This window comes from Numenius arquata, chromosome 9, assembly GCF_964106895.1.
Source record: "Numenius arquata chromosome 9, bNumArq3.hap1.1, whole genome shotgun sequence".
Lineage (NCBI taxonomy): Eukaryota > Metazoa > Chordata > Aves > Charadriiformes > Scolopacidae > Numenius > Numenius arquata.
Window position 1 is genome coordinate 33,191,442 of NC_133584.1, and position 27,644 is coordinate 33,219,085.

The 27,644-nt window shown below is 36.6% G+C and overlaps 1 protein-coding gene across 1 annotated transcript in view; it reads left to right on the plus strand.

The window, feature by feature from the left end:
• EYS (eyes shut homolog) overlaps positions 1-27,644 on the plus strand; it is an 895,325-nt gene that overhangs the window by 272,751 nt on the left and 594,930 nt on the right. The window contains exons 16-19 of the mRNA XM_074153627.1: positions 18,051-18,173; positions 19,937-20,050; positions 21,234-21,347; positions 21,798-21,911. Of these exons, the coding sequence (XP_074009728.1) occupies positions 18,051-18,173; positions 19,937-20,050; positions 21,234-21,347; positions 21,798-21,911 (465 nt within the window). The remainder of the gene's footprint in view (positions 1-18,050; positions 18,174-19,936; positions 20,051-21,233; positions 21,348-21,797; positions 21,912-27,644) is intronic.

Consider the following 27,644-nt stretch of genomic DNA (forward strand, 5'->3'; position numbering starts at 1 on the left):
GTTATGCAGATGGCTCCACAGGACCTGCCACATACCTGACTTGCAAAAGCAGTACCTGGAAGCCATGAGTGACAGGGAGCATCATTAGGTGTCCTTCCCAGGAGTTCTTCCTTACGTTTATAGCTGATCCACACACTAGCATTCATTTTTCTCTGATATTTGTGAAATGTTAAGTATATTTTTATTAACTCTAGTAATTCTTACGTGGTTTTGAGAATCTTGGTATATTTAGATGTTTTTCTATTTGCAAGCTTCCTGAGAATTTCCAGCCATTTGCTACCATAGAAGGTCTGACTCTTTGTTTCACTTTTTCATGGAAGCCTTTATAAAGTTAGTTAAAGACTTCAATTTTTTTGTTATATTATGTGTAATATTTTAGTCATAAAATACCTAGCAGAAAAATGTTCTAAAATTGGCACAAGTTATAAAGAAAAAAAAAAAACAGAAGTATTCTAAAGTATTTTCAAAATAAGGAAGTAGAAGAAATAATCTTCCTAGGTCATTCTTTGCTTTTTCACTCTACAGTGCAATGGTTAACCTGTCCTTCCTCTCTCCTCCCCAGTAACGTTTACATCACACTATTTAAGTCTGGCACAGGAAAGGATGCGATTTAGTTTAGCTTTCTAGGACTTTTGAAATAGCATATTGAATAAATCATTATGAAACTCGTGCATTACTATAGGACAATGCTTACTAGAATTTTGTGTATGTATCAGCAAAAACGTCAGAAAAAATTAAGCATGGTAATAGAACAGAAGAACGCTGATCAGTCCTAGCCTCAACCAAAGAGAATGACAGAGAGAAGACAATAACAAGGCTACGGAAAAAAAATACCTCATTTATGAACCTAGGATAGAATCTAGAAAGCAAATGTATAACATGACCTTTCTACACAGAACATCATCTATACCATTCAGCAGGCTTGTGTCCTAAAAATGTGAAAAAAAGTTCATATCTTATTCCTTTTCTCTGTCACTGTTTCATTAAGGAAATTAAAAAAACCCAACAAACAAACAAACAAACAAAAAAACAAAAAAACAAAACCCAAAAACCAAACCAAACCAACCCACTATTACTATTTATTTGGAATTGAGAAAGATATAATTGTGGACAACAAGTTGACCATGAGGCAGCAATGTGGCCTTGTGGCTAAGAAGGCCAATGGTCTCCTGAGGGGCATTGAAAAGAACGTGGCTGGCAGGCCAAGGGAGGTCATCCTCCCCCTCTACTCTGCCCTGGTGAGGCCCCATCTGGAGTACTGTGTCCAGTTCTGGGCTCCCCAGTTCAAGATGGACAGGGAACTGCTGGAGAGAGGAGGGCTACATAGATGATCAAGGGGATGGAGCACCTCTCTTATGAGTAAAGGCTGAGAGACCTGGGCCTGTTTAGCCTCGAGAAGAGAAGACTGAGAGGGGATCTCATCAATGCTTATAAATATCTAAAGGGTGGGTGTCAAGAGGATGGGGTCAGGCTCTTCTCAGTAGTGACAGGACAAGGGGCAACAGACACAAGCTGGAACACAAGAAGTTCCATCTCAACATGAGGAGAAACTTCTTTACTTTGAGGGTGGCAGAGCCCTGGAACAGGCTGCCCAGAGAGGTGGTGGAGTCTCCTTCTCTGGAGATATTCCAAACCCGCCTGGATATGTTCCTGTGCAACCTGCTCTAGGTGAACCTGCTTTGGCAGGGGGGTTGGACTAGATGATCTCCAGAGGTCCCTTCTAACCCCTACCATTCTGTGATCATTCTTAAATCATAATTATAAAGAATCCCTGACCTGCTCATCATCAGAACAGAAAGACTCAAAAAGAAAGACTAAAAAAATACGAGTCATTAACGGGTATTCCTCCCAAACAAAGAATTGATTGGGTCTGTGTATTGGGTCTGGTTGGGCTGGAGTTAATTTCTTTCACAGCAGCTCATACGATGCTGTGTTTCAGATTTATGAACAAAGCAGTGTTGCTAACACAGGGGTGTTTTAGCTATTTCTGAGCAGTGCTCACACATTGTCAAGGCCGTGTCTGTTTCTCACACAGCCCCACCAGTGAGCAGGCTGGGGGTGTACAAGAATTTGAGAGGAGACACAGCTGGCACAGCTGACCCCGCCTGACCAAAGGCACATCCCATACCATATGGCCTCATGCTCAGCAATGAGGGGGAGAATTTTTCTAAAGTTGCTGTTGCTCAGAGACTGGCTGGGCATGTGTCTGCTGGAGGGAGGTGGAGAGCGACTGCCTTTGCATCACTTAGGTTTTTGGGTTTTTTTGCGTCACTTATTAAACTGTCTTTATTGTCACCCACCAGTTTTCTCACTTTTCCCCTTCAAGTTCTCTCCTCCATCCCACTGGGGGAGAGTAAGCAAGTGACTGGGTGAGGGCTGACCTGTCAGCCAGAGTCAAGCCACCCCACTCTGTTTGCTTTTAAACTTTAAAGCTTCCTTATGTCTCTATTTTTTTGCCACAGATTTCTACTTTACTTGTTAGCCTCTTTGATTATTATTCTGTAACTTCCAGTTTCTTGCTGATATTAAATTTTATGAACTTATCCAGTTTTATACTTGTTCTCTATTTGATTTTAAGACTATTTTATCTAGACATATATTTAATTGTAGGTTTGATGCTTTTAAGCATCTAATATTCAGATTTAGATAACTAAATTTTCTTGAAATATTCCTTGTTGCCATTTATATTTTTCAGTTTAAATTTTCACAACTGATTTTTCTTTTAATTGTATTTAATTTTTTAAGATCTGTCATTTGAAACAGCTGTGCTGTACCAGAGTGGTTCAAAAAAACTTAGATATTCTTCATGAACATATTAATTATAGTTAGATTTCTGATGCGCAATAAAATTTAGTAACCCACAGTAAACTTAAAATAATCCTGGAAAAGAAGACAATGAGTTTGTTTGTTGGGGTTGTTGCTTAATTTAAATGCCACATTTACATAGTAATAATAAAAAAATGCATTCAAAATTTTGTTTACTTCTAGACAGTGTTATTAGTGCTATTTGTAAATAATCTGTAAGCTGGAAGATGATGTCTTCATTGACTGTTCTTCTTCTGACCCTGATGTGAATGTAAACATAGCTATGGCTATGTACACCAATCTATATGTATTTATATATGTGCACATGTACAGAATCTCTTCATACATATATTTTCTTATCAAAGTAGATTATCCTGATATTTATTACACTTGCTAAATAACTCTATTGTTCATAAACTTAATGGATGACACAATTTAATAAGCAATATAGTTCTTTAAAGACAATTCTAAGAATAGAGTAACAGGCTGTACTTTTGCTAATGACATCTACGTAGGCTTGACAAACTTCTTTTTTAATCCAGGCTGTATTTTTCTTTTTTAAGAACACAGATAAATTTATATAAATTAATCCTGCCAAACACTTCTTTTTTTTCTTATTTCCATATTTAGTTCAGTCATTCAGTTGTAGGCAATTGCAGTGACATTGCTGCTTGTTGCTTACAAAACAAAAACCTACAAATGTCAAGGCAGAAAGACAACATCAGTTTGTCTGTTTTATCTTTTCAGTGTCAGAAGAATTGTAACAATTTCATAATGCAACAGTATTCTGCTTTTAGGCCGTATAGAAAATAATATATTGTATATGCAATACCTGTAAATCAAATTTTGAGATACACTTACCTCTCCCTTCTTTCATTACTTTCAGTAGAAAAAGATGACAGTGCAGCAAAGTTTTAAGCTTCCACGCTTGTAAATGTCATACTTTTGTTTTAAGTTTGCCTTGATATACATGTTCCATGCAAAGGAAAATCTGCAGTTTGAATTTTATACTGGTAAAAAAGAACACAGCAGGTCATTCCTGCAGTGATCATGTTATTGCACAGACACGGTGTATTCAAAGTGTGCATTATGATGTAACACACAATTGTGCATTCTGTAATACACTGGCAACTTCTGTTTGTTTATATTGTTCCCAGAGGCACAGTAAGATTTTAATTTTTAAACCCAATTTTTATTATCTGTTTAAAAAGTGGACATAAATGTATAAGAGCAAACAAAACTGCAATCTCTACTTATGTGAGATTTCTTTATGTTATTTTTACACATATAAGCATTTACTGAGCTTTTGCACTCAAAGACTAAAATACGTATAATTTTGGTTAATTGAAAAGATGTGAAACAATAAAATTATTAAAAACATTTCTTGAATAGACATACCTTTTAATTACAGACAGTTTTTACAAAAGATAAAAAGAAAATAGGGAAGGAATACAGAAAATCACATTATGGCATTGAAAACCATTCATTATACACCAGCACATACTAGACAGCATAAAGAAGCATGCAACCTAGCGCAGGAGAAGGAAAAATATGGAATCCCCCAAAATTGTGATGAAAAAAGGAAACAAGAAGCAAGAGCAAATGAGAAGAGCAACATACTTCTCGAAGTTCATTAAAAAGTTTCTTACAAGGGTTTGATGTTAAGAGAGTCTGTGGTGAAGAAAGAGAAAGTAAACTTATGGCTAAGAAAGTACATGGCAAATTTCTCACTGTTGTGAAAGGATCTGAACTTACTAGGTCTAATAGATTTACTAAGTTACTTTCTCTTTTATAATTCCATTTTTCTTCCTGTGTTCCTGTCTTTATCAGCGTAGTGCTTCATGCCAGTGGTAAGTGAAATTTTTCTGCAACAGAACAAGAAAAAATTGCTGGCTTCCTCTCTTTTTTTCCAAAAATGTGCTGTCATTTATGAGGCTAAAAATATAGAAAAAAAAAATTTCTATTGATTAACAGCTCATTCATAGTGCCAATTCAATCCTCCAACCCTGACAGACAACTTGAAAATTTGACATTTTTCTAATAGAAACAACACTATTTATTTCAAAGACGATAATAAGACACTGAGTTACTGTTAACGAAAGCGAACGCTAAACAGTGATGTCTTGAGAAATACTGTAATAACCCATTACAAATCCCCCAAGTGAAGAAATATCTCTTTGACAGCCTTTAGTTTGAGCCTCTTCATTTCTAAAACTACTATAATGGTAGTAACAGAATGGAATGGAATCATCTGTTCTCTCAATATTAAACAGTTATTTTGAAGACCTATTAAAAATGTCAGAGCGGTATTTCACAATTCACCAAAGTTATACTCTTCTATAAAGGACTTAACTCCCCAACTATTGATTAATTTTTCATTTGCTGCTTCTTACATTTGGCATCTCTACATTTTTCTTATTGTCTGATATATCAATGGCATCATAGAATCATAGAATGGTTAGAGATGGAAGGGACCTTAAAGATCATTGAGTTGTAACCCCCCTGTCATAAGCAGGGACATCTCCCACTAGAGCAGGTTGCTCAAAGCTCCAGCCAAGCCTGGCCTTGAACACTTCCAGGGATGGGGCATCCACAACTTCCCTGGGCAACACGTTCCAGTGTCTCACCACTCTCATAGGAAAGAATTTCTTTCTAGTATCTAATCTAAGTCTCCCCTCTTTCAATTTAAAAACATTACCCCCTGTCCTATCGCTACACTTCCTGACAAAGAGTCGCTCCCTATCTCTCCTGTAGTCCCCCTTCAGGTACTGAAAGGCTGCTATAAGGTCTCCCCGGAGGCTTCTCTTCTCCAGGCTGAACAACCCCAGATGTCTCAGCCTGTCTTCACTGGAGAGATGCTCCAGCCCTCTGATCATCTTCATGGCCCTCCGCTGGACCTGTTCCAACAGATTGAGGACTCCAGAGCTGGACGCAGTACTCCAGGTGGGGTCTGATGAGAACAGAGGAGAGAAGTAGAATCACCTCCCGTGACCTGCTGGCCACTCTTCTTTTAATGCAGCCCAGGATGCAGTTGGCTTTCTGGGCTGCCAGTGAGCACTGCTGGCTCATGTTGAGCTTCTCATCCGCCAACACCCCCAAGTCCTTCTCCTCAGGGCTGCTCTCAAGCCATTCTCTGCCCAACCTGTATTTGTGCCTGGGATTGCTGTGTCCCAGGTGCAGGACCCTGCACTTGGCCTGGTTGAACTTCATGAGGTTTGCACAAGCCCATCTTTCAAGCCTGTCCAGTTCCCTCTGGATGGCATCCCTTCTCTCCAGTGTATCAACCGTGCCACCGAGCTTGGTGTCATCGGCAAACTTGCTGAGGGTGTGCTCAATCCCACTGTCCATGTCTCCCAACAAAGTTGTTAAACAGCACTGGTCCCAATACTGACCCCTGAGGAACACCACTCATCACTGGCCGCCACTTGGACACTGAGTCATTGACCACAACCCTTTGAGTGCGGTCATCCAGCCAGTTCCTTATCCACCGAGTGGTCTGTCCATCAAATCCGTGACTTTCCAATTTTGAGACCAGGATGTCATGTGGGACAGTGTCAAACGCTTTGCATAAATGCAGGTAGATGACGTCTATTGCTCTGCCCTTGCCTGCCAAGGCTGTGGCAGTATCATAAAAGGCCACCAAATTTGTCAGGCATGTTTTGCCCTTGGTGAAGCCGTGCTGGCTGTCTCCAATCACCTCCTTATTTTCCATGTGCCTTAGCAGAGATTCCAGGAAGATCTGCTCCATGACCTTGCCAGGCACAGAGGTGAGGCTGACTGGCCTGTAGTTCCCTGGGTCTTCCTTTTTTCTCTTTTTGAAAATGGAGGTTATATTTCCCCTTTTCCAGTCAGCAGGAACTTCACCAGACTGCCACGATTTCTCAAATATGATGGAAAGTGGCTTAGCAACTTTGTCCGCCAGCTCCCTCAGGACCCGTGGACGGGTTTCATCAGCTCCCATGGACTTACGCACCTTCAGGTTCCTTAGGTGGTCTCGAACAGGTCTCGAACCTGACCTCCTACTGTGGTCAGTTCTTCATTCTTACGGCCCCCTGTTTTTGCCCTCCGTGACTTGGGCAGTATGGTTAGAGCCCTTGCTGGTGAAGACTGAGGCGAAAAAGTTGTTCAGTAGCTCAAGATGTTACTATATTTAAGTATCCTTTTATCAATGACATGCACAGATGTCATTATAACTATACCTTCATGTAGAAAATAGATACCTTTCCTTGCAAAATGCATGTTTAGAGTAAGGCCATCATGGAAAAAAACTTAAATAATGCTAACTGGAAGGGTAAGCATGTGAGAATAGCTGCATAGACAACTGACTACATGTAGAAGGATATCTGGGCTTGTTTAGGGTATTGTCATTGGTGAGAAAGAAAAGGAGTAAGGTAAGACACTGGTGGATCTCTCAGAAAAGAGCACTCAAGCTGTTTATTAGCACCTTCACTGTGGAGAACTTTCTAGAGAGAATTGCATGCTATATAAAGTCTATAGTAGTGTAGATAGTTACGGTTTTGTCTTTTAAAAATTTATTGTAATACTTTCATGAAGATATCAACACTTTTCTAAGACTATGGAGAATAACTGCTTGTGCATATTGATTGTTTGGCCATGGATATTTTAAAATTACATTTTCAAGATGTCACGTATTCCACCAAATTTTGTATCTTTAGCAGCTTTTCGTTTCTTTTCAAAGCATACCTTGAAGATAATGAAATTTTGTTCCTCATTTCAGAGAACGAGAAACAAACACAAACTTACTCAGTTGTTAACAGAAAGCCTAAATTGAATGCACTATTAAGTGTAAGAAGTCTTCCTATTTATAGTTACCATACAGAGGCAAGTACATGAAAGTTTTTACTGCTGTCACATAAGCCAGCTCTAAGCATGCAGGGACTAGAAGAGTAATGAGTAATTCCTCATTTCCCTTCTACACTGTCAGGCACAGGTGGCCAGCAGAAGGCAGACATGATCAGAGACAATGTTATGAGTATTTTTGTATTATAATGCTTTGTTTCAATATACCTCCCCAAACCTACCTTGGACAATGCAGTGCTTCATAAAACAGCCATGCAAGACAGTTCCTTAAAAGAAAAATAAGCCAGTAATGTATGCATCCCACTTAGAGATTCCATAATGTTGAGAAATAAAGCATATGTTTGTAATCAGGAATACTCATACTTTAGCTTTACCAAAAAAAAAAAAACCAACCCAAAACAAAAACATGCATGGGGTGATGTATCGGGGTGTATAAACACACATGCCAACACTCACATACATAGCTTTCCATCATTTTTTCTGTTAGATTTTTTTATTTTACAGACTTCCAAAGCTTGAGTTATAGTCTACCCGTTACTCTGCTCGGTCCTTCACATTGATGCAGTCTCTGGTTCCTCTCTATCTTCTTCTGTTTCTGATATGAGAAACGCAAATCTCATTTCTTTTCAGACATCCTTTTCCAGAAAACAGCTATAGATACCCAAAATTTTGGTCAATATGCTTAAAATCATACTATTTATAGAGCAGTTGAAGTGATAATCAAACTATGGCCATTTTCTGAAGTTAGTCTGCTGTGTCTACTAAACATAAATTTTATATGTTTGGTTCATATGTTTAACAATTGTTCAAAAATTGTCCAAAACTTCTATTTCTGAAAAGTAGATAACTAAGAAGTGGTTTGTCCAATACATGTCTAAATATATTCAAATTTCTAATTAAGGATCTAAAGGTTTTGGAGTTATGATCTGCTATGTTGTTTGGCAATCTCTGATTTAAAAAAGAAAACCTGCTGGAGTCTATTTATATGGAAAAAATCAGAACTGTCTTTGTTCTACTGCAAATTTTTAAGCAATATTAACATTCCTTATTTTGGACAGCATTTATTCTTTTCCTTTGACATTTCCATACATTCATTTAATTCTTCATCTAAGTTTTTGTTCTGTCTTTACACTTGCTTACCCTTCTCAAAAGTAACTTCCTTCTTCAACAATTTGCTGTCAAACTAATCTTCTCCTTCCGGTCCTGCAATGTACTGAAAAATAATTAACATTTGTTCAGTTTTCATCTTCTATGGCTCTATTTGCATTAGTAAGGAGTAAAAATACTGCATAAAATTATTGACATTGTCGGCTAACAGAACTGCCTGGCCAGACCTTCAGCAAAGTCTATAGTTCTTGCTTGATGGGCTTTAATTACCTACCTTTTTTTTCTTTTTTTTTCTACATATCTGCTCCTAGAAACTATCGTGGGTTTTTTTCAGCTTTTCTGAAACATGGTGTTCAAACATATGAAACATATAGTGTTCAAAGCTGGTAAGAAATGAAGGATCATATTTGGCTTTTATATTATCTTTGAAAATTACAAAAGATAAACTAGAAAATATATGACAGATAAAAGGGAATATCTGTATGTTTTTTCTCTGTCCAACAGTTTGCTTAGCAGCAAATTCTAAGAAAAAGTTCAACCCCAATTTTTTGCTTGTGTATTATCCACCAAGCCTAATACCATGAATGATATGAAAAGCAGGCTAATGTATGTTTATTTTTACTTTCTTATTCATCTTCCTTATTTTTACTTTAAAAAAATTTTACACTCCTGAGGAAATGCATGCCCAGCTTTATGTTGCACTTCAGAAACCATTCTCTTTTAAATGAAGTCATTGGACTTACTTTCTGTAACAAATACAATTTATCTCTAAAATAAGAATATTGCACTGAAGAGCTCTTTATTTAATCCACTATCAGATCACACTAAGGGGGGCAACTCATCCTCTTATCTCCTTATTCTTGTCACATGAATTCTGAAAGGCAGGCAATGCCTCTGAGATGTGACTGGTGGAGGACAGCAACACTGCCCGCTGCTTGTGCTGATTTTACTGGCTGCTTCATATTTCACTGATTTTTTTTTTCAGAAATGTTAAGCTGAGTTAAATTTTGTGTAACTGTCAGAAGTTAGAGAATTTATATTAATTATTACAATTGTTCTTTATATTGTCAATATTGCTTTTCTATAACATATAGTTGGTTTCTATTGAAATTCACATGTATTTATTTCAAAGAAATATTAAATGTTTGGAAATTATATAGACTTGTCAAATAAATATAAACTTTGAGGACACACAAAAAAATTATGTAAATTTTCTCCATCAGTCTCCATTACTGGTTTTAAGGAGGTGCTGTTTTGAATTAATTGTGTAGTCTATTGATGTAATGAAATAGTTATTACTCCTCATTAATTCTTAATTCTTTCCACTAGAAACTCTTCCTATTCTTTTTCGGAAAAAAAAAAAAAAAAAGCACGATATACATATAATAATCATATATAATTATATATAATATAACATAATAAAGACAGTTTTTTATGGTGATACACATTAAAGTAAGGCTATAAATAATGAATGGGTGTGGGATATATAAGATACATCTCTAAAAATAAGTAATAGCAGCAAGCAATTATAAACCAATTCAACTAAAAGGAAGCATCAAAAAAGACTATTAAAGCAGAAAAAAAAACCCTGAAAACATAAGCCATCCTCTATATATTCTATTAAAGCATGAGCATTTCATATATCAGCATTGAGAAAAGAGCACAAGAAGAAAGAAGTGATTGGTTTTTGGTTTAGTTCTAGACAGGCAGAAATATTCCTGTGTAATCTACCTGTAAACTCTCAGTGAGAGAAAAAAATCCAAACAGAAAGTCCTCTAAGAAATGCTCTTCTACAAAACAAGCATTCTGAAAAAAACTTTTAAAGAATTTTTTCTTTCCTCATTCTTCTCTTTTCTAAGAAAAAAATATGCCTCCGCTTCTGCTTCCTCACTGGCGGAGCACCATGATTTTAATCCAAGTTAATCTTGCTACTGGTGCTCTAAGGCATGTTACTTCTTTATTTTCTATCTAAACAAGAAACATTTGAGTGGTAAGTTATTTTTTACTTCTAGGTAACTAATCTATTCCTGTGAACTATCATTATGTTTATGCCTAAAAAATGCCACTGGCCCAGAAGCTGAAGCCAGCTGTTACGTGCTGACCTACTAGCAGCATTGCTTTCTCCCTAATTCTGACTGGTTTTGCCTGCTTTGGAAACAAATATCTCAAATATTTATTTTGGTCTTGTTACACAGAATTTGTTTGAAACAATATCAAAGTAGCATATTCAGTCAGTTGTTTATAAAGGAAGGAGAGGAGTATGTATCTGGAACTTCACTTGAGTTATCTTCTGAAGTTTTGCCGCTTTTCCGGTCCTGTATATATGTTTCCCTAAGTGATATCATATTAGACTGATCTATGAGATGACGTAACAAAAAAAAAAAAAGATATGGAAAAAATCAAAATTATTTCTATTAGGCGATTTCTTACTCTCCTTTTTTCATTATGCATAAGGGAATTTATAAATGCCATAGTTTTTGCATATAAATTACAAGAAGAGATTATAGAGGAAAGGGTAATATATTACCTCTTGGTAATAAGAAACAAGGCATGTGCTGTGATACACATCACCTTCTCAGTATGCCTTGACATCATCCCAAAAGAAACCACAAGCACTGACCACTTTTGCAGTCCTTCTGGTAAAATGAAAATGGATAACTGCTATTATTTCATAAGGTTTTTCTTTTTGCTCTCGACTTTTGTGGCTATATTATTCTGCACTTGTAAAATAGCATCAGATCCTGTTCTAATGCATCATACCACCATGTGATAAGACAGCCTGACACATTCCAAGGCAGCAAGCACAGTCAGAATAAAAACTTATTCTGTGGCTTCTTAGTGTAAATAATAGAGAATCTGAAGTTGCCTGCTGTGATACATAATCAAACATCTGTGGTAATAGCTATAAGTCTTCTGATGTATTTCTGTAAGATGTATAGAGTATGCCTCTGTTCTTACTTAATCCTTTTTCTCTAGGTCTAATCCATCTTTTAGTGGAACTGACAAAAATGCTCCTACAGTATTGGAAGACGTATTTGGCCTTTGTGGCCCTTTTCCAAGGTCTGAGGGTTTTTTGGAAAGAAAAACACTGTAGAACAATAGTTCTCTTCCATCTTCTCGTTAAATTGTATGGCTTAACATCCAGCTTGTCCAAAGCAGTGGAAATGGTCATTCAAGTCAGGGTGCTAAGAGAGAAGTGATGCATTCGTTAGCCCTCACTGGCAGAAATTCTAGACAGGGGGAGAAGGAAGAAAAAGAAAGTGACAGAAAGGTCAGAGACAAATTTGAAGATCACTAGCAGCAGGGTTTTGAACTCATTCTCTTCAAAAGAACTTCTAGATAATTAACTTCTGTTCTGCTATTTTGCTCTATATTAAAGAAGAGATGAAATATCCTTAAAAAAGAAATGAGAGGAAATATGTAGCTGATTATTTAGATTCTTTAGAAGAGACAAAGGAAAGTGTCGATATGCTTCCTAACACAGAGCAAGGATGCAGCTTCTTTGGCAGTCATAAACAAATACATACAAATTGGGAACAACCAGGCAGTAATCTGTAAAAACAGACCCAGAGGAATTCAAGATGAACGGGATTCAGCAATGTGCTGGTGTTGTGGGAAAAGAAATCTACATGCTGAGATATTTGGTCAGGAGGTCCGCTTGTGCAAGAGGTGATGTAGTTCCTTGCCAATGCCAGAGTGTACTGGCAGACTCCTACCAATCTGACCTTGCCTTGCTGACTTTGACTTCTTAGATTCATCTCAGCCCTAATTTGTCACTGCAGGCTGTCCGGTCGTCACAGGGCCATGGCAGACCCTGGTTACCAGCATTGGAGCTGCTCAGCTCTTCTCATTTGGGTTCTGTATTGCTTGTCATAGAATCACAGAATCATAGAATGGTTATAGTTGGAAAGGGACCTTAAAGACCATCAAGTTCCAACCCCCCTGTCCTGGGCATGGACACCTCCCACCAGACCACATTGCTCAAAGCTCCGGCCAGCCTGGTCTTGAACACCTCCAGGGATGGGGCATCCACAACTTCCCTGGGCAACCTGTTCCAGTGCCTCACCACTCTCACAGGAAAGAACTTCTTTCTAGTATCTAATCTAAGTCTCCCTTCTTTCAGTTTAAAACCATTACCCTTCATCCTATCGCTACACTCCCTGATAGAGTCCCTCCCCATCTCTCCTGTAGTCCCCTTCAGGTACTAGAAGGTCAGTAAGGTTGTGCCCTGCCTGCTTTGCTGTCATAATCCCTTTATAAATAATATAAGTTGATTAAAATTATTAAACTAAACCTAGCTGAACACAATATTTTAAAATATGGTGTTAAGATGTAGACCTGCCATACAGAGTCACCACAGGACAAGACTGGAATGTGTTAGTTGCCAACCATTACCCGTCTCCCAAAGCCTATCAATATTTATTGCTGTAAAGGATTTATGCCTCTTTATGGAGCTGTAGGTATTCTAATTTTGATCATGAAACACAGAAAGAAGTTATTATTACCCATTGCTAGAGTTCCTTGGTGAATGAAGATTATCGGAAAAGCAATGGTGTTTAATAAGTAGTGACCAAACTGTTAGAGAACAGTTTGTTACTGTTAGAGAAATCGGTTTAATCTGAAAACTTCTTAATTTGTAAACATGCCAGGAAATTTCCATTCAGGTGCACAGAGTTTATACTAGCCAGTAATTTCACTCTGATTCCACAATGGATTGCATTCGTGAAATGGAAATAACGATGCCCTTTAACTCTCCTGTATAGGAGACCAACTGCAGCATGGGTAGCTAAAAACAAGGGGTTGAGCAGCACTTGCAAATATATCAGTAAATGGAAATTACTGTGCCTGTGCCAAGGATTTCTGCCTTAGCACAGGGGTGACCAGGACAATGTGGACAGCAGTAATTGCTTAGTAAAAGCCTAGAAGAGGGCCAGAAAGGCTTGCGGGTTCCGGCAGATAAATGGTACGCATCTAGCTCTGCAAGGTCTGTCCGTGATGTTTGTCCTCTGGGAACTATCTGAATCAGCATTGATTTAGGCAGACCAAGCTACATTTGGTCCCAGTCTTAGAGCAAATTCATCCTTGGAGAAAAGATATTTTCTGTAGCTTAGATGAAATCTCCTTTTGTTGCCTGTAACAGGTACACTAGCATGCTGTCATTGTCACATTAGTGTTTACACTAAGCAACCTAATATGAATGAAGTGAACTTCTGTGGTGTTAAGGATATTTTAAAATGTACATGTATTTGTTGATACCAAAGTGAGTGAGGGGTAAGCAGAAGGTGTGCTGACTACATTAAGCTTAAGTGATGTACACAAGCTTTTGCTGAAAAAACATCTTTTCAGTCTTCCCGGCAGAAAATCGTAATGTAATATTCAAAGCGAGTTGCAATGATTTTTCAGCTGCCATCAGAGCTTTTTGCGGAATATCCATTGAAATGTTATCTAATAAGAAAATGCTGATGTGATGGGATACAAACTGACTTACGGCCTAATTTTAGTTTTTTCACTTACTACTTAGTTGAGAAAACTTTGCAAAATATTTAAAACTCTTGAACATGACAGAAAATTGAAAATATGTTGAAATTATTTTGCCGTAGAATATTTATCTATTTATTTCAGGAATGGAATATGTAGGTAAGAAACTGAAGTACAAATACCCTAAATACTCATAATAGCGTGTTCCTACAATATGTGTTACCTTTCTTTCAGATTATGTGTACATAAACAGAAGTTGTGACTTGTCACTGAGCTACTCTGGGAAATAAGATAACAACGGAATTTCTCACAGGAACAGAATACCATTTTTCAGATTGTGGTCACTGTAGAACAGGAATTCTGCTTGTGAAAATGAGTAGTCTTCAGAGAACACAAAAGCGTTCCTAAAGTCACGTGTTCATAATTTCTCAGTATCTTTAATTTTAGAATATGAAGTTTTACAAACTTTAGGAGAGTTATTCTGTTATTCTAATCTAATCGCTGAAGTTCAAATTGTCTTTACTGAGAATTAGCTGGTTTTGATCTCCGAGTTCCAGGAACCCTATATGCAAGAAGGATACAACAGAGAAAATTGCATCTTCCACTGTGCCTTTTATAGTTGTGACTGGTTACTTTAATACAACAATCACATGTATTTATTAGAGCAGATCATCACAATAAAACACTTTCCTGTTGCATTGTCTGAGGCAACAGCAGCATTTTTTTTCCCCATCTTTCACCCAAAGGTGACAATTTTTCCTCTTTATTACCCTTTTTCTATTTTGTTCAACTATGCTATTATTAGTTGCATATTTTTTTATAATTTTACATTTTTTATTTTTGAAATAAGTACAATTTTTATATTTCAAATTCTAGAGCACCCAAGGAAAAGTAGGATTTCATTATGGCAGGTGTTGAATGACAAAACAGTAGCAATCACTCTATTTCAAAAACCAAATTAATAAAATGGCTTATATGTTATTATTATCACAGCCAGTGCAAAAAAGGAGAAATTAGCAACCTGTTAGTATGTAAGAATCTTAATGACAGTGAAAATATTGTCTGGGTTTTAAATTAATTTATTAAATTCTGACATTTGCTACTTTCAGCCTGTTTAAATTTTTTTCCAGCTGTAATTTTAACAGGAACCATATAACTTTTTTCCCCAGAAGTAATATTTGTTCAACAAGAGTGAATGAATGCACATCAAATCCTGCTGGCCCTGACAATAACCCTTAATTTGAGGTTCCAGTTAATAGGTTCAGATGTACCTGCCATCTGGAATATAAGGAACCATGTAGTGAAATTGCCATAAATCACTGTGTGGTTGGACTATGTCAGAATGGATCACAATGCAATGACCTCCCTGGAGAGTTAAGTGTCACAAACTGACTGGTAAAAATCACTTTTGTCATGAGGCATTTGGGTTTGTCAGAAAGAAACGTCTGAAGAATGTAAATGTGGCATTTCTGAAAAAATATATTTTAAATACTCTGCTTCTAAATTTCCACTACCTAAACTCATAAAGTATCTTTTGAGTGTCTGTAGCAGAAAAATAAACCAAAACTTGCTCATTTCTTTTTATAGGAAATAGTATATTCTTAAGTACCGCTGCTGAATCTGTTTTCATGAGAAACTTTGTGCAAAACCAGATGTTTAATACTGAAATTGGGCCCCGAAACCACCACACTTTATTCAAAACACAGAAATAAAAGCGTACATATGTTTAGTTTGTCAAACAAAAAAAACATGTTGGCTTTTCTGTATTCAGTATCTCCACCTGGATGGCAGTTGCATAACCACATATAATAGTTATACATATATCTGTGTATAACTGTTCCCATCATTGATTAATGTTTCCATTTTACTTCTTTATCATAATTTTTTTATATTAGTTTTATATAGTACTTCAGTAAGCAGATGTTAACAGTTAATTTACAAAGGCAAAAATGAGAGATGCTTAAATTTTTAATAGCAATTAACAGGGAGGAAAACTTCAGCTGTGTGAGAATGTTGCACAGCTGGTGTTTGGGAGGGAAGAGAGACATAGCTTGAAGATACCTTTCTGCATCTACTGATTTAGAAGTGACTGCATGTGTAGGGCTGTTTTAATATGCATTGTCTTGTATTTATGCCTTAAAGGCTTGTTAGACAAGCCAGGATTTCTAAAGCACAGTATGTTTCACCAATTTACCCTGATGGTCAGAAGCTGCTGTCTTACCTCATCTAACCAGCTGCTCAAAACCTGAGACATCTTCCAGATCAGGAGCTCTTCAGTTGTGCCTTAAGGACTTGGTTTACATTTCCTTTGATTCGAAGACGATGCTAAACCAGGCCCAAGCAGGACTGAACTTTTAAAATTTGGTAATGATTTATTACTCTAGATCTGCACTTAATAAGTGCTATAAAGACAGGGTTATGTTTAGTTTTTAAAGCGATCACAGTACACTGTAGGAATACAGATTTGTTTGAACATCTTTGACCAAAGATTCTTCCTTTTTCTCCTTGTAAAGTAAACATTGATGAACACAAGGTCAGATATGGGGCAACTCGATGGCACACTAGAATCTGTTCTGGCAATACCTATGCTACTGAAACACTGTATTCCTTTATAAATCTTTTTAAAAATGAAATGTGAAGTTCAGATCTTCAGCCAGACTTCGTATCCAAGTTTGTAAGACATTCAAATTAATTATATTTAGCTCACTGAACCAAATCTCTGATTTAAGTCTTTAGTGGCCTTTCATGCCGTAATTGTTAGATTATAATAAATTGGTCCAGTCTCTTTTGATCTTTGTTGAAAGATTAGTTTTCCAAGAATCTAAAACAATATTTAGAAACTTTTTAAGTGCTTGGTTAATAGGAGAACAGGAAACTACACTTCTTATATTTTAGCTCACTGATTTTTTATGAAAAAATTTAGAGCTAAAATGTTTAAAGTTTGAAACCTAGCATTTCTATTCAGCACTTGGATCCTAGCTCTACACACGATGACTGATTTTTTAATTGCTTTATATCAATTAATTAAAAAATATTTATTGGATTTGAAAACAACTGCTTTTCAGTGAACAAATAGTATTTACTTGCAACTGTTTATTGTTTCTGTTCTAAAATAAAGGTAGTGTCATCAATGAACCATGTGATTTTCTTGCTGGATGATGGCTTCAGAAACTATAATACCATGGCCAATACACCCTAAGTGTAAAATGTAGATTCATGTTTTATCTTTGAATTTCTTTCTCAAATTTTGTGCATATATAACCCTCAACAGGAAAAACGGGTGCTCAGTGTTTCACAAGATGAGGTTTCTTATTAACTATAAGTTAACTGGTTCAAAAAATCAATACCAATAAGCTGCCAAACCTGTCAGATCTTATAATATCTGCTTTATAACACAATGTGTTGGGACAATTTTCTTTCTTGGCTTGGAAACATAGGGTGTTTCCTTAATGTGGTGTAAAGAACACCACACTAAAAATGAGCAGGCTTTCATCAACAGTGTGCTTACAATGAAAACAGGAATATCTGCATAAACCCACTTGAAGAAATTCACATTCTATCAGATGCTCTTGAAGATCCATTGTATCTTGAATGGTTTTTATTATTATTGCAAGTATGGCTTTATCATACAGTTCTTTTGTTCCATTTAGAATTGCTGTGTATATGAAACTGAAACTTTCAAAGAAATCAAAATATTTTACTCTATCCTAAATAAAATTTTGAAACGTAAGTAAAGAACACAAAAGTATTTCACAAAATTGGTCTCTCATTTGTCTGTTTTCTCAGACTAAATGGGATAATAAAGTTTTTATATCTTCTGTTACTCCATTTTTTATCAGGTTTTACTGGTCAGTTTTGTGAAGCAGATGTTGCTGCCTGCCTGTCACAACCATGTGGAGCCTCCAGCATCTGTAAAGACATATTGGGTGGCTATCTTTGTTTCTGTGCACCTGGTTTTATAGGTGGGTCCAAACAAGCGTTGTTCAACATGTTTAAGTCAGTCCTAAACCACAGAAAAGAAGCTTATGCAAAAGTAGCAACAGATATAATTTAGCAGTGTGCCTCTGATTCAAGCAGAAGCAACTTTTTTTTCCTGGCACAAAAAAGGACTTGGCTGTATAGGAGTATTCAGCTGTAAAAAATACTGACTACAAGGGACTATTTCCACTCCAGCAACTCTTACTTTATACTATTTTAGACAGGATGTCTTGCCATATGCAAGTTGGCCTTAATGCATCTGCTTTGTGCTTCCTATAATAATAAGGCTCCAGTAACAAGGGTCTCAACTGCCAAAAATATATCCAAGATCCTGGGCAGGTTTAACTACTCATGCTTGAACCTACCCTGCAGGTCATTGTCATTAGGCCAGAGCCTGATAAGATTAAAATTATTTTGGTTATGTCAGCATACTGTCATGGTAATTCCAGATTACAGTTAAAAAAAACCAAAACAAAACAAAAACCAAAAAAAACCTTTCTAGATATAGATTCAAAACTTTTTATCTTTTTGATCATCTGTATGATGAAATAATTGAGCACAGCTGGAATTCCCCGAGTAGCAGGTCAGCTCTGCAGCCCAGATCCATCCTGTCTAACCGTAGGGACTACAATGGGGCTCCTAAAGCAGGAACAGGATGACTCTAGAGTTTGTCCCAATAGTCAAGGGGCACACAGGCAACCAGAGGAATCCAGATCTTGAGTAGACTCCATATCTTTTAACCTAATGTAGGCATCCACTTAGATGAAATAATCTGTAATTTAATAGCTGTAGTATTTGTATCTGTAATATAATGAAATGCTATATCTTTTTTCTATGCTTGGTTTATTTTATTGTTATTATCAAAATATAAAGTAAATTTTTTTGATCTTGCTTGTGGTAATTCTTGGCGAGGTCTTATTTTATTGAAATGTTTATTTCAATTCTTATACTCATTTTTATGGAATACCAGGTTAGTGGTTTTAGTGTGTACAATTTTCTGTGCCCAAATAATGCCCTCAAAACCCTTCTGAAACAATCAGAAAATTTTTACCTACCTTTTAGGCATAAGTAATAATAAATTTGAGGCCATTACCATCATTGTTGGATAATTCATATACAAAATGCAAATAAATACTTTCTGAGCTTTGTTCTGCCTTGAAGGCCAGAAAAAATATTAGGTACATCATTCTCAACTAGAAATCAGCATCCGTAATTTTTTGCTCCACATATTTAAAAATATATGGCAATATCTACTTTTTTCATTATTCGTTTCCAAAAAGAATTCTTAAAATATTTGTCCATGATGGAAATCTTTCCCAATATTTCCATCAAGATCTTCACAGCAAATCCAGAAATTAATAAATGAAAGAGAAAGAATATTAGAGAAAAAGACTGTGATATTATAATATTTGGCCTTTGAAACCATACTTACACTTTTGTGATGCTTCAGGAAAACTCAAGACTTTACTGCCCATTTAAAATACAAAAAGATGTAAAATTTTTGAGTACATCTATAAATGAATCTATAAAATCCCCATCAGATCTTTGTTAGACATCATATGTTACATATGATGTAACATACACTTTTGCCTTTAATCAACAAGAAACTAATTCCCCAAAGACAGTTTATGGCTCAGTGTTAAAAGTTCCGTGTACCTAACCCCAGTTACTTCATTTTGTTGTTGCTTGCACCGGTAACACACCAGCGGCATGTTCCTAACAAAGTGAATCCTACACTTGTTTCCAGGTAATAACTGTGAGATTGAGGTGGATGAGTGTCTTAGTGACCCTTGTCACAATGGGGCTACTTGTGTTGATCGTCTGGATGCCTTCAGTTGCATCTGTCAGGATGGATTTCAAGGTATTAAAAGAATCCATAGAGTTGTAAAATCTATGTAAATCTTTGTAAATCTACTTTGAGTGGTACGCCAACATATCAGATAAGATGCATGTATACTTATTTTAGTGTCATCTGAAGTTATAAACATGTAAATTCAGCGTTAAGTGCATCTTGACTAAACTTATCTACTTTGTTTTCATGACAGCGTGGAACTAGGTGTTTTCTGCTGGCTGGTGGCTTAGCTGTTGAAAATGGATCAGTGGGGTTCAGTGAAATTTTGCAAATAGCATATACTGTTTTCTGTAAGCTTTTTAAACTGTTGGCAGAGTTAATATAGTAGAATCGGAGAAAAAAACCTGTGTGGGAAAAGTCTTGTTCTTGACATATTTGTACAATTTATATGTAATCACTTTGATAAGTGGATGCATTAATATCTGCAGCTATTCTTTGCTTTCAGTTCGAGTTAGGAATTTAAAGGGCTTCTTTTTTCTTTTTAGTGCATAATTTTTTAAACATCATGGATTTTTAATCATTGAAATACAAAGCAATCTATAATTCAAATGTCACAGAGCAAAATATCTACTGCTAATTTCTACTGCTAGTTATATTCAGAACAATTGTCACTTACATTTTTATTTATTAAAATTCTTTGAACTTCCCAAACCTCACAATTGATGTGATTTTTCATTTATTCTTTAAATAATGAAAAATTAAGTTCACTCAGAAATATTAGCAATAGAGTATTTTTATTCTTTAAGTAGCTACTTGGTTACGTTAGCTACAGTCTAGACTTGAATAAATTGTGTTCTTGTCTACATCAGAATTGTTTTTCCATTTTCTGGGAGTACATCTGTTGCCTTCTCATGAACGCACGGAATATTTCCTCTCATGTCATTGCAATGCAATCTGTTATATTTAATGTAATTTGCTTTCTATTTTTCTATATTCATATAATAAGAAAATTGTCTGCTTTAAGCCTTAGGAATCTAGTCAATGACTGTACTTTTAATCTTTTGGGGAAATTAGTGAATAGCTTAAACATTAAAAATATTAACAAACTGTCATAGATGCCAAATTTGAATATAAAAAGGGTGTCAAATAGATTCCAGTATGTAAGCTATATTCAGCTAAAATAAATGTTGGTATTTAACTACGTGTGCTATGCCGTAACTTCTCTGCTCTTTGCCTGACTGTATATTTATAGGCACAACTTGTGAAGCAAATATAAATGAATGTCACTCTTCTCCATGTCTTCATAACTCATCCTGTGCAGATCTTATTGATGGCTATGAATGCATCTGTCTCTCTGGCTTTACTGGTGAGTTGTGTTCATAGCAAACCTTGTTTTCCACAGCGAGGTAGTCCACAAAGCATCCATTAAGACATCATTGACTAATTTCCTTGTGTTTCCTCCTCATTTCTCTTTATCTGCCCTGCTCTAATGTTCATTTGCATTCCAACAAACTGGAACACTGACTCCATCTGTAAACTAAATAGCACAAGATAAATTAGTCTGCATTTAAAAAGGCCTTCAAAGATTCCACACAGAGGGAAGATAAGTTACCATTTAGCAACTCAGAAATAGGTCGTCATGTATTTGTGGTGATAAGAATTAAATGGATGCTGACATTAGTGTGTGTGGCTCTTTCTTTGGCTGATTTATGCTAGTTTCTCCTCACAAGTTGCTTGAGATTCTTGTAGTGCAAGCGAATTAGAAATTGGCACCTGATTGTCTTACTAAATGTTCAAATCTTTCGTCTTTTCAAAGGTGCAAGATGTGAAACAGATATAGATGAGTGTGCTTCATTTCCCTGCAAGAATGGAGCCACCTGCATTGACCAACCCGGTAATTACTTCTGCCAATGTGTGGCTCCGTTTAAAGGTAATGAACACCAAGGGAGAGGGGAAAGCAAACATAATTAACTTTAGAAAGCATTTCTGTCAATTGTCTGAACTCGTTTCACTCTTCCTACAGCATTATTAGTCCTTCATTTTTCCAAGCAAAGTGTTTAAAGTGACCGGCCAATTATGCCTTAGGCTGCAAGTAATGTGAAGTAAACTTTGTTTATACATCTGCTTGGAGTGTTTCTTTGTTAATCAAAATGGAGACTTTAAAAATCAGTTTGTTAGCAGAATAAGATTATTTACAAAGCAAGAGGCATATGGCCATTAAGCTTCCATCACAAAGATCTGCGGCTTTTCTGTACATTTTGCTCTCTAATTTCATTGGTCATGGCAATGTCTAATTTATTTTTTCATTCTCAGAAAATAACTTGTAGTTATCCTGGAATCCATAAATTGTGTGCAATTATTTCTGCTGATGCTTTTAAAGGAAATACATTTAAAACAGAAGCTTTTTTTGTGACCTCTTTCATAGAAATTTTGGGGGTTTAATTTTAAACACTCACTGCTAAAATAATTTAAAATAACAAATTGTGTGGTGTTCTTGAGCAAATCTAGTTCAAGTGATAATCTCAATTAAAGGCGCTTGTTGATTTATAAATTAAATAAAAACACATTTTTCCTCCTGCAGTTCAATATAATGATACATACTTAGGATTCCAGAATAACCATTAAAAGGCAATTTTCTTGGTATGATGAGACAGCAGGGCTTTTCCCCTTTAGGGAAGATGGTTGCATTAAATTCATTGTTCATGAGAAAAGAGTGAGCTTCGATGTTTGCTCTTATTATTTTAGTTAATGGTCAAAATTTAGTTTGTCACTTTTATTAGTTTTAATTTATGTTCTGCCAAATAAAATCTAGTATAAAACCAAGTAAATGAGTACTGCAGTACCAGAATTGCCTCTGCTCAGAAAGATGTGAAATCAATTTCAATACGTGGTTAGAAATACTGGTCTCTTAAGTACTTGTTTCACAAGCAGCCAGATTTTCAGAATACTTTAGTATTCATTTAGATACTTAAGTTAGTAATTAAAATTTCACAAAGCCAACACTTCTGTAGTCATCCTTCAAGAAGTTAGCAGTGTCTAATACTCTAAATGGTAAAGCTAAACACTGCTGGCAAGATCCATAAATGGTAACTGAGATCCTCTGAAAACATAATATTATTGGTACAGGATGTCTAGAATCTATGGGATTCTTGTTGAAATAAAAGATTTTTTGATACTGCTTACTTTACAGCTTTACTCGGCACCTTTCAAGACCAAATTCTTGTGATGTTACCTAGATTTGTGATGGTATAACTAAAAGCAGAATTTATTTCATATGAAGACCCTACCTCAGTCTCACACCATCTGTTCATTTAGTATTAGACTGCTGTAAATGTAGTCTTTAACAGATTCACAGTAAGCAAACATAATGGGTAATTAAAATATGTTTTCTAATTTTGTGGAAATATTCAGGTTACTGTAATGAATACATTTGTGTGCACTAATTGCAAATTACAGAATTGCTTTATTAAGAAATTAAATACATTATATTATTGGTAGAATTTATATGGGAATATCTGTTTTATTTTTGGAATATTTTCAAGTTTTCTTGCTTCTTCTGTTAGCGGAACAGCATAAATGCTATATTATGAATGCTGTCATTTACTTGGAAAGCAATCTGAAGTTGTATTTCCATAATACATTGTAATGGTTTGATTCTCCCGTCACAAAATCTCACTTGAAGGGTATGCACCACTATTAGGAACATATAATCTACCAGTGGGTCAGGATGCAAACATACAGCATAACATACAGCAAACATACAGCAAACCTCTACTAAAGAGAACGTAGAATTAAGGAATTCAGAGCCTGATTTAGGCATTCAGGTGCATTCATACAAAAGATAGCCCGTCAGATTAAGCTAGAAATGGATTCTATCTATAGAAACTGGTTTGCATATATTTACCTTTCTTTCTTCCTTATTTCCTTGACTATTCTAATTTGTTTATTTTGACAAGGAGACTATGCAAGTCTATGACCAGAAATTTTTGATTTTTCCATTTTCCTTCTTATTTCCTCTTTTTTTTAAAAAAAGAAAACAGGAAAATCTTCACATTTTTGCTTTCTTTCCATGTCACTTCGAGAGCAAGTATAGCTACTTCTCACTTTTATGTGCTGCAAATTTTTTGATATCCTGAATACGTACTTCTATATTTTAACAAACTTTTACATTAGTCCTATAGGAATATGAAAAGTCATCAGGAATTTTGTTAAAGCGTTATTGTATACTCATAGTTTCTTGTATTTTTCTTGTGTGTGTGGTTTTTTTTTAAGCATGGATTTGTCTACTTCGACAAAATTCATTCCCATGGCTTCAGTAGAGTACTGGAAGACATCCAAAGCTTTTAAGAACAATGATGCTTGGGCAGTGATATATAGCTGGATTTTTCTTCAAATGTCCAACAGTCCAGGCTGTGCAAGTTAACTCTACAGGCCTGATCTGTGAATGATGGTTTAGTTTTCCTGTGGGCACAAACCCTTCTAGAAAATCCAACTTCCATGGTAAAGTCAAGGCATGGAGAGCACTGGAGAAGTACATCTTCTGAGGTTATTGCTGTAACCCTAACAGTGATAAAACTAATGCATTCCTCTTCATCAGTGTTCCCTTGCCAGAGGATTCCCCCCCAGCTAGTCTAGATCACTGGTCTTTCTATATATTCTAGAATTTAATTGGAATTATTGCCACTGAAATTGCTACCTTTGATTTTTCCCAAATGTTCACCTGAACACCTTGTCCTATGGAGAAGAAAAACTGAATTTCTATTTTCCAAAATCATAGAGCTTTACCTGTAGTCCTGATAAGGTATAAAATAATGAACTTCAAAGTCCAGATACTTTTATATCATAACTCTTTTGACCTTGGTTTGGAAGAAGCTCAAGACTTGATAAAAGAAAAAAATTATCTATACCAGATTATGTTATTACTGAAGAGATTCCTGTGTAAACTCACACAGAAATCCTAGAAGTTACTGAGCCTCACTGAGCAGGTCAAATGGAGAAAAAATAATAGCATCTAGATTTATATAATATGCTTTTGCCATTTATAATAGTTATCTATGCCACTAATACTGTATGTGCTTGTGAGTATGTTCTAATTACCCTAATACGGCGGTTCCCTTTTTGAAATCCAGTTCTCTGTTTCTGTCTGCTTTCACTGATGTTCTGTCACTGACTTGCATAGTACAAATTACCATTCTATCTCACACTTCGATGTTGAAATGCTATTCACCATGCTGCTGCTTACACATACTGTGGTATAATCTTCTTTTCATACAAGATTTAACCCAAGTACCTTCCCAGTGTAGCTGCTTTTGCTTGGTCCTAAAGTATTCGTCCCTGCAAATATGCTACTATTTTAGAAATGTCTCCCTCTTCCACCCATTTTCTATCATATTGTCCCGGTTTGAAGTAAAACTGAACCAATTTTCTGTTTTGTAACTTTACATCCTAGCTAGGCCTCCTCTAACTCTCTGAAATTAACGGCATATTGTGGAGAAAACTGCTCGTTCTCAGAATGATAAGCCCAGTGTTTGTGCTCCATGTCAAGGAATGGTATGCAGAGAGGCCCTTGCTTATACTTATTGCCATAACAACCAAGGTCAGCCCATTTCGTTATTTGCCCCCTTAGAGGGTCAGAAACGGAAAAAACGTAGAGGGGTCACATCGGTGGGGAGGAGCGGACAGGAGAGGTGACCCAAACCTGACCAACTGGGGTATTCCATCCCATCTGCCCCATGCTCAGTATAAAGGCTGAGGGATCAAAGGGTCAACTCTCTTCCTGCGATGGCCGACGTCCAGAGAGGACTCTATCTGTTCATCTGCCTTTGATCCCGATCCGTGTGTTCCTGACTCCAGAGCTGGAATCCAGTTCCCATTCGTCGCTGAGTCCAGCCTGGGACTTCCCCAGTGCCTGCCGGTGACGTGACTGTCATCCTGGGAGCTTGATACGGTTTTGTATATATTGTGTCTATTTCATTATTTTCTTCTTTATTTTTATTTTAATATTAATTCTTCATTAAAGTAGTTTAGTTCATTTTAAACTTCTGAATCTCCTTTATCTCTTTCTCCTCCTCTCTCCTCTTTTTGCGGGGGGGAGAAGGAGGGGAAGGGCCATCTGTCGGTCTGGTTTTGGTAAATTAGGCCGAAACCACGACACATATAGAATCATAGAATCATAGAATGGTTAGAGTTGGAAGGGACCTTAAAGATCATCGAGTTCCAACCCCCCTGCCATGGGCAGGGACACCTCCACTAGAGCAGGTTGCTCAAAGCCCCATCCAGCCTGGCCTTGAACACTTCCAGGGATGGGGCATCCACAACTTCTCTGGGCAACCTGGGACAGTGCTTCACTACCCTCACAGTAAAGAATTTCCTCCTAGTATCTAATCTAAATCTCCCCTCTTCCAATTTAAAACCATTACCCCTTGTCCTGTCACTACATCTCCTGACAAACAGTCCCTCTCCGGCTCTCCTGTAGGCTCCCTTCAGATATTGGAAGGCTGCTATGAGGTCTCCCCGGAGCCTTCTCTTCTCCAGGCTGAACAACCCCAGCTCTCTCAGCCTGTCTTCATAGGAGAGGTGCTCCATCCCTCTGATCATCTTCGTGGCCCTCCGCTGGACCCATTTCAACAGGTCCATGTCCTTCCCGTGCTGAGGACTCCAAAGCTGGACACAGTATTCCAGGTGGGGTCTCACAAGCGCAGAGCAGAGGGGTAGAATCACCTCCCGCGACCTGCTGGCCACACTTCTCTTGATGCAGCCCAGGATGCGGTTGGCTTTCTGGGCTGCCAGCGTACACTGCCGGCTCATGTTGAGCTTCTCATCCACATCTGAGGTACAACATCCATATCTGAGGTACAACACTGACAGTCACGTGTACTGGATATTTTTTATCAGAGGACATTGTGAAGTTAAGTTGTTCAGAAACAGAGAAAAGGTACCAACTGGTTTTCTGTTGTATTCCCTACTGGCAAAGGAATTTTTGGAACTGGAAGCAGGAAGAAAGATAAACTTGATTTGGGTGCAGGACAAATCAAAGATTTTAATATTAGCAACAGGAGACAAACAGCTCAGAAGTATGTTCAGCTACAGTTCTGGCCAATACTATTATCACTAATAGTCTTTGACAGTAACTTATCTATTAGAGTGTTAAGCAGTCCTCTCAGCCCTTTTATGAGCTTGATTCCATTATAGTATCCTAGCTGGAGAGTTATTATACTAACTTTTCTATTATGATATTGATTCTACAGTTGTAGCCTTTCTATAACAGAGTCACAGTTATTGCGAAATTGCTATTAAGCGTTTCAGAAGAGAGCGTAGTGTGTGAGAAACATAATGGGAGACTGTATCTTATTTAGGGGTTCTAATAGTTTCATGGAAAGTAGAATGAAAGCTCCTATGTCTCTATCAGGAAATGCTGTCCATGACTCCATTAAAAATTAACACACAATTCAAGAACAATGTAATTAGTAAATTTTATAGTCCCTATTGTTATTTTTTTATCTATATACAAAATATATAGATATTTTATCTATATTTATATCCAGGCTGTTCCATCCATGTCCAAGCATGTTAAATGCAGACCTGAAAGTATTAATTTACAGAGAATAATAGGAAGCAGAAGTTGATGATGATTATGTTTTGAAATCAACATGCCCTTTAATTT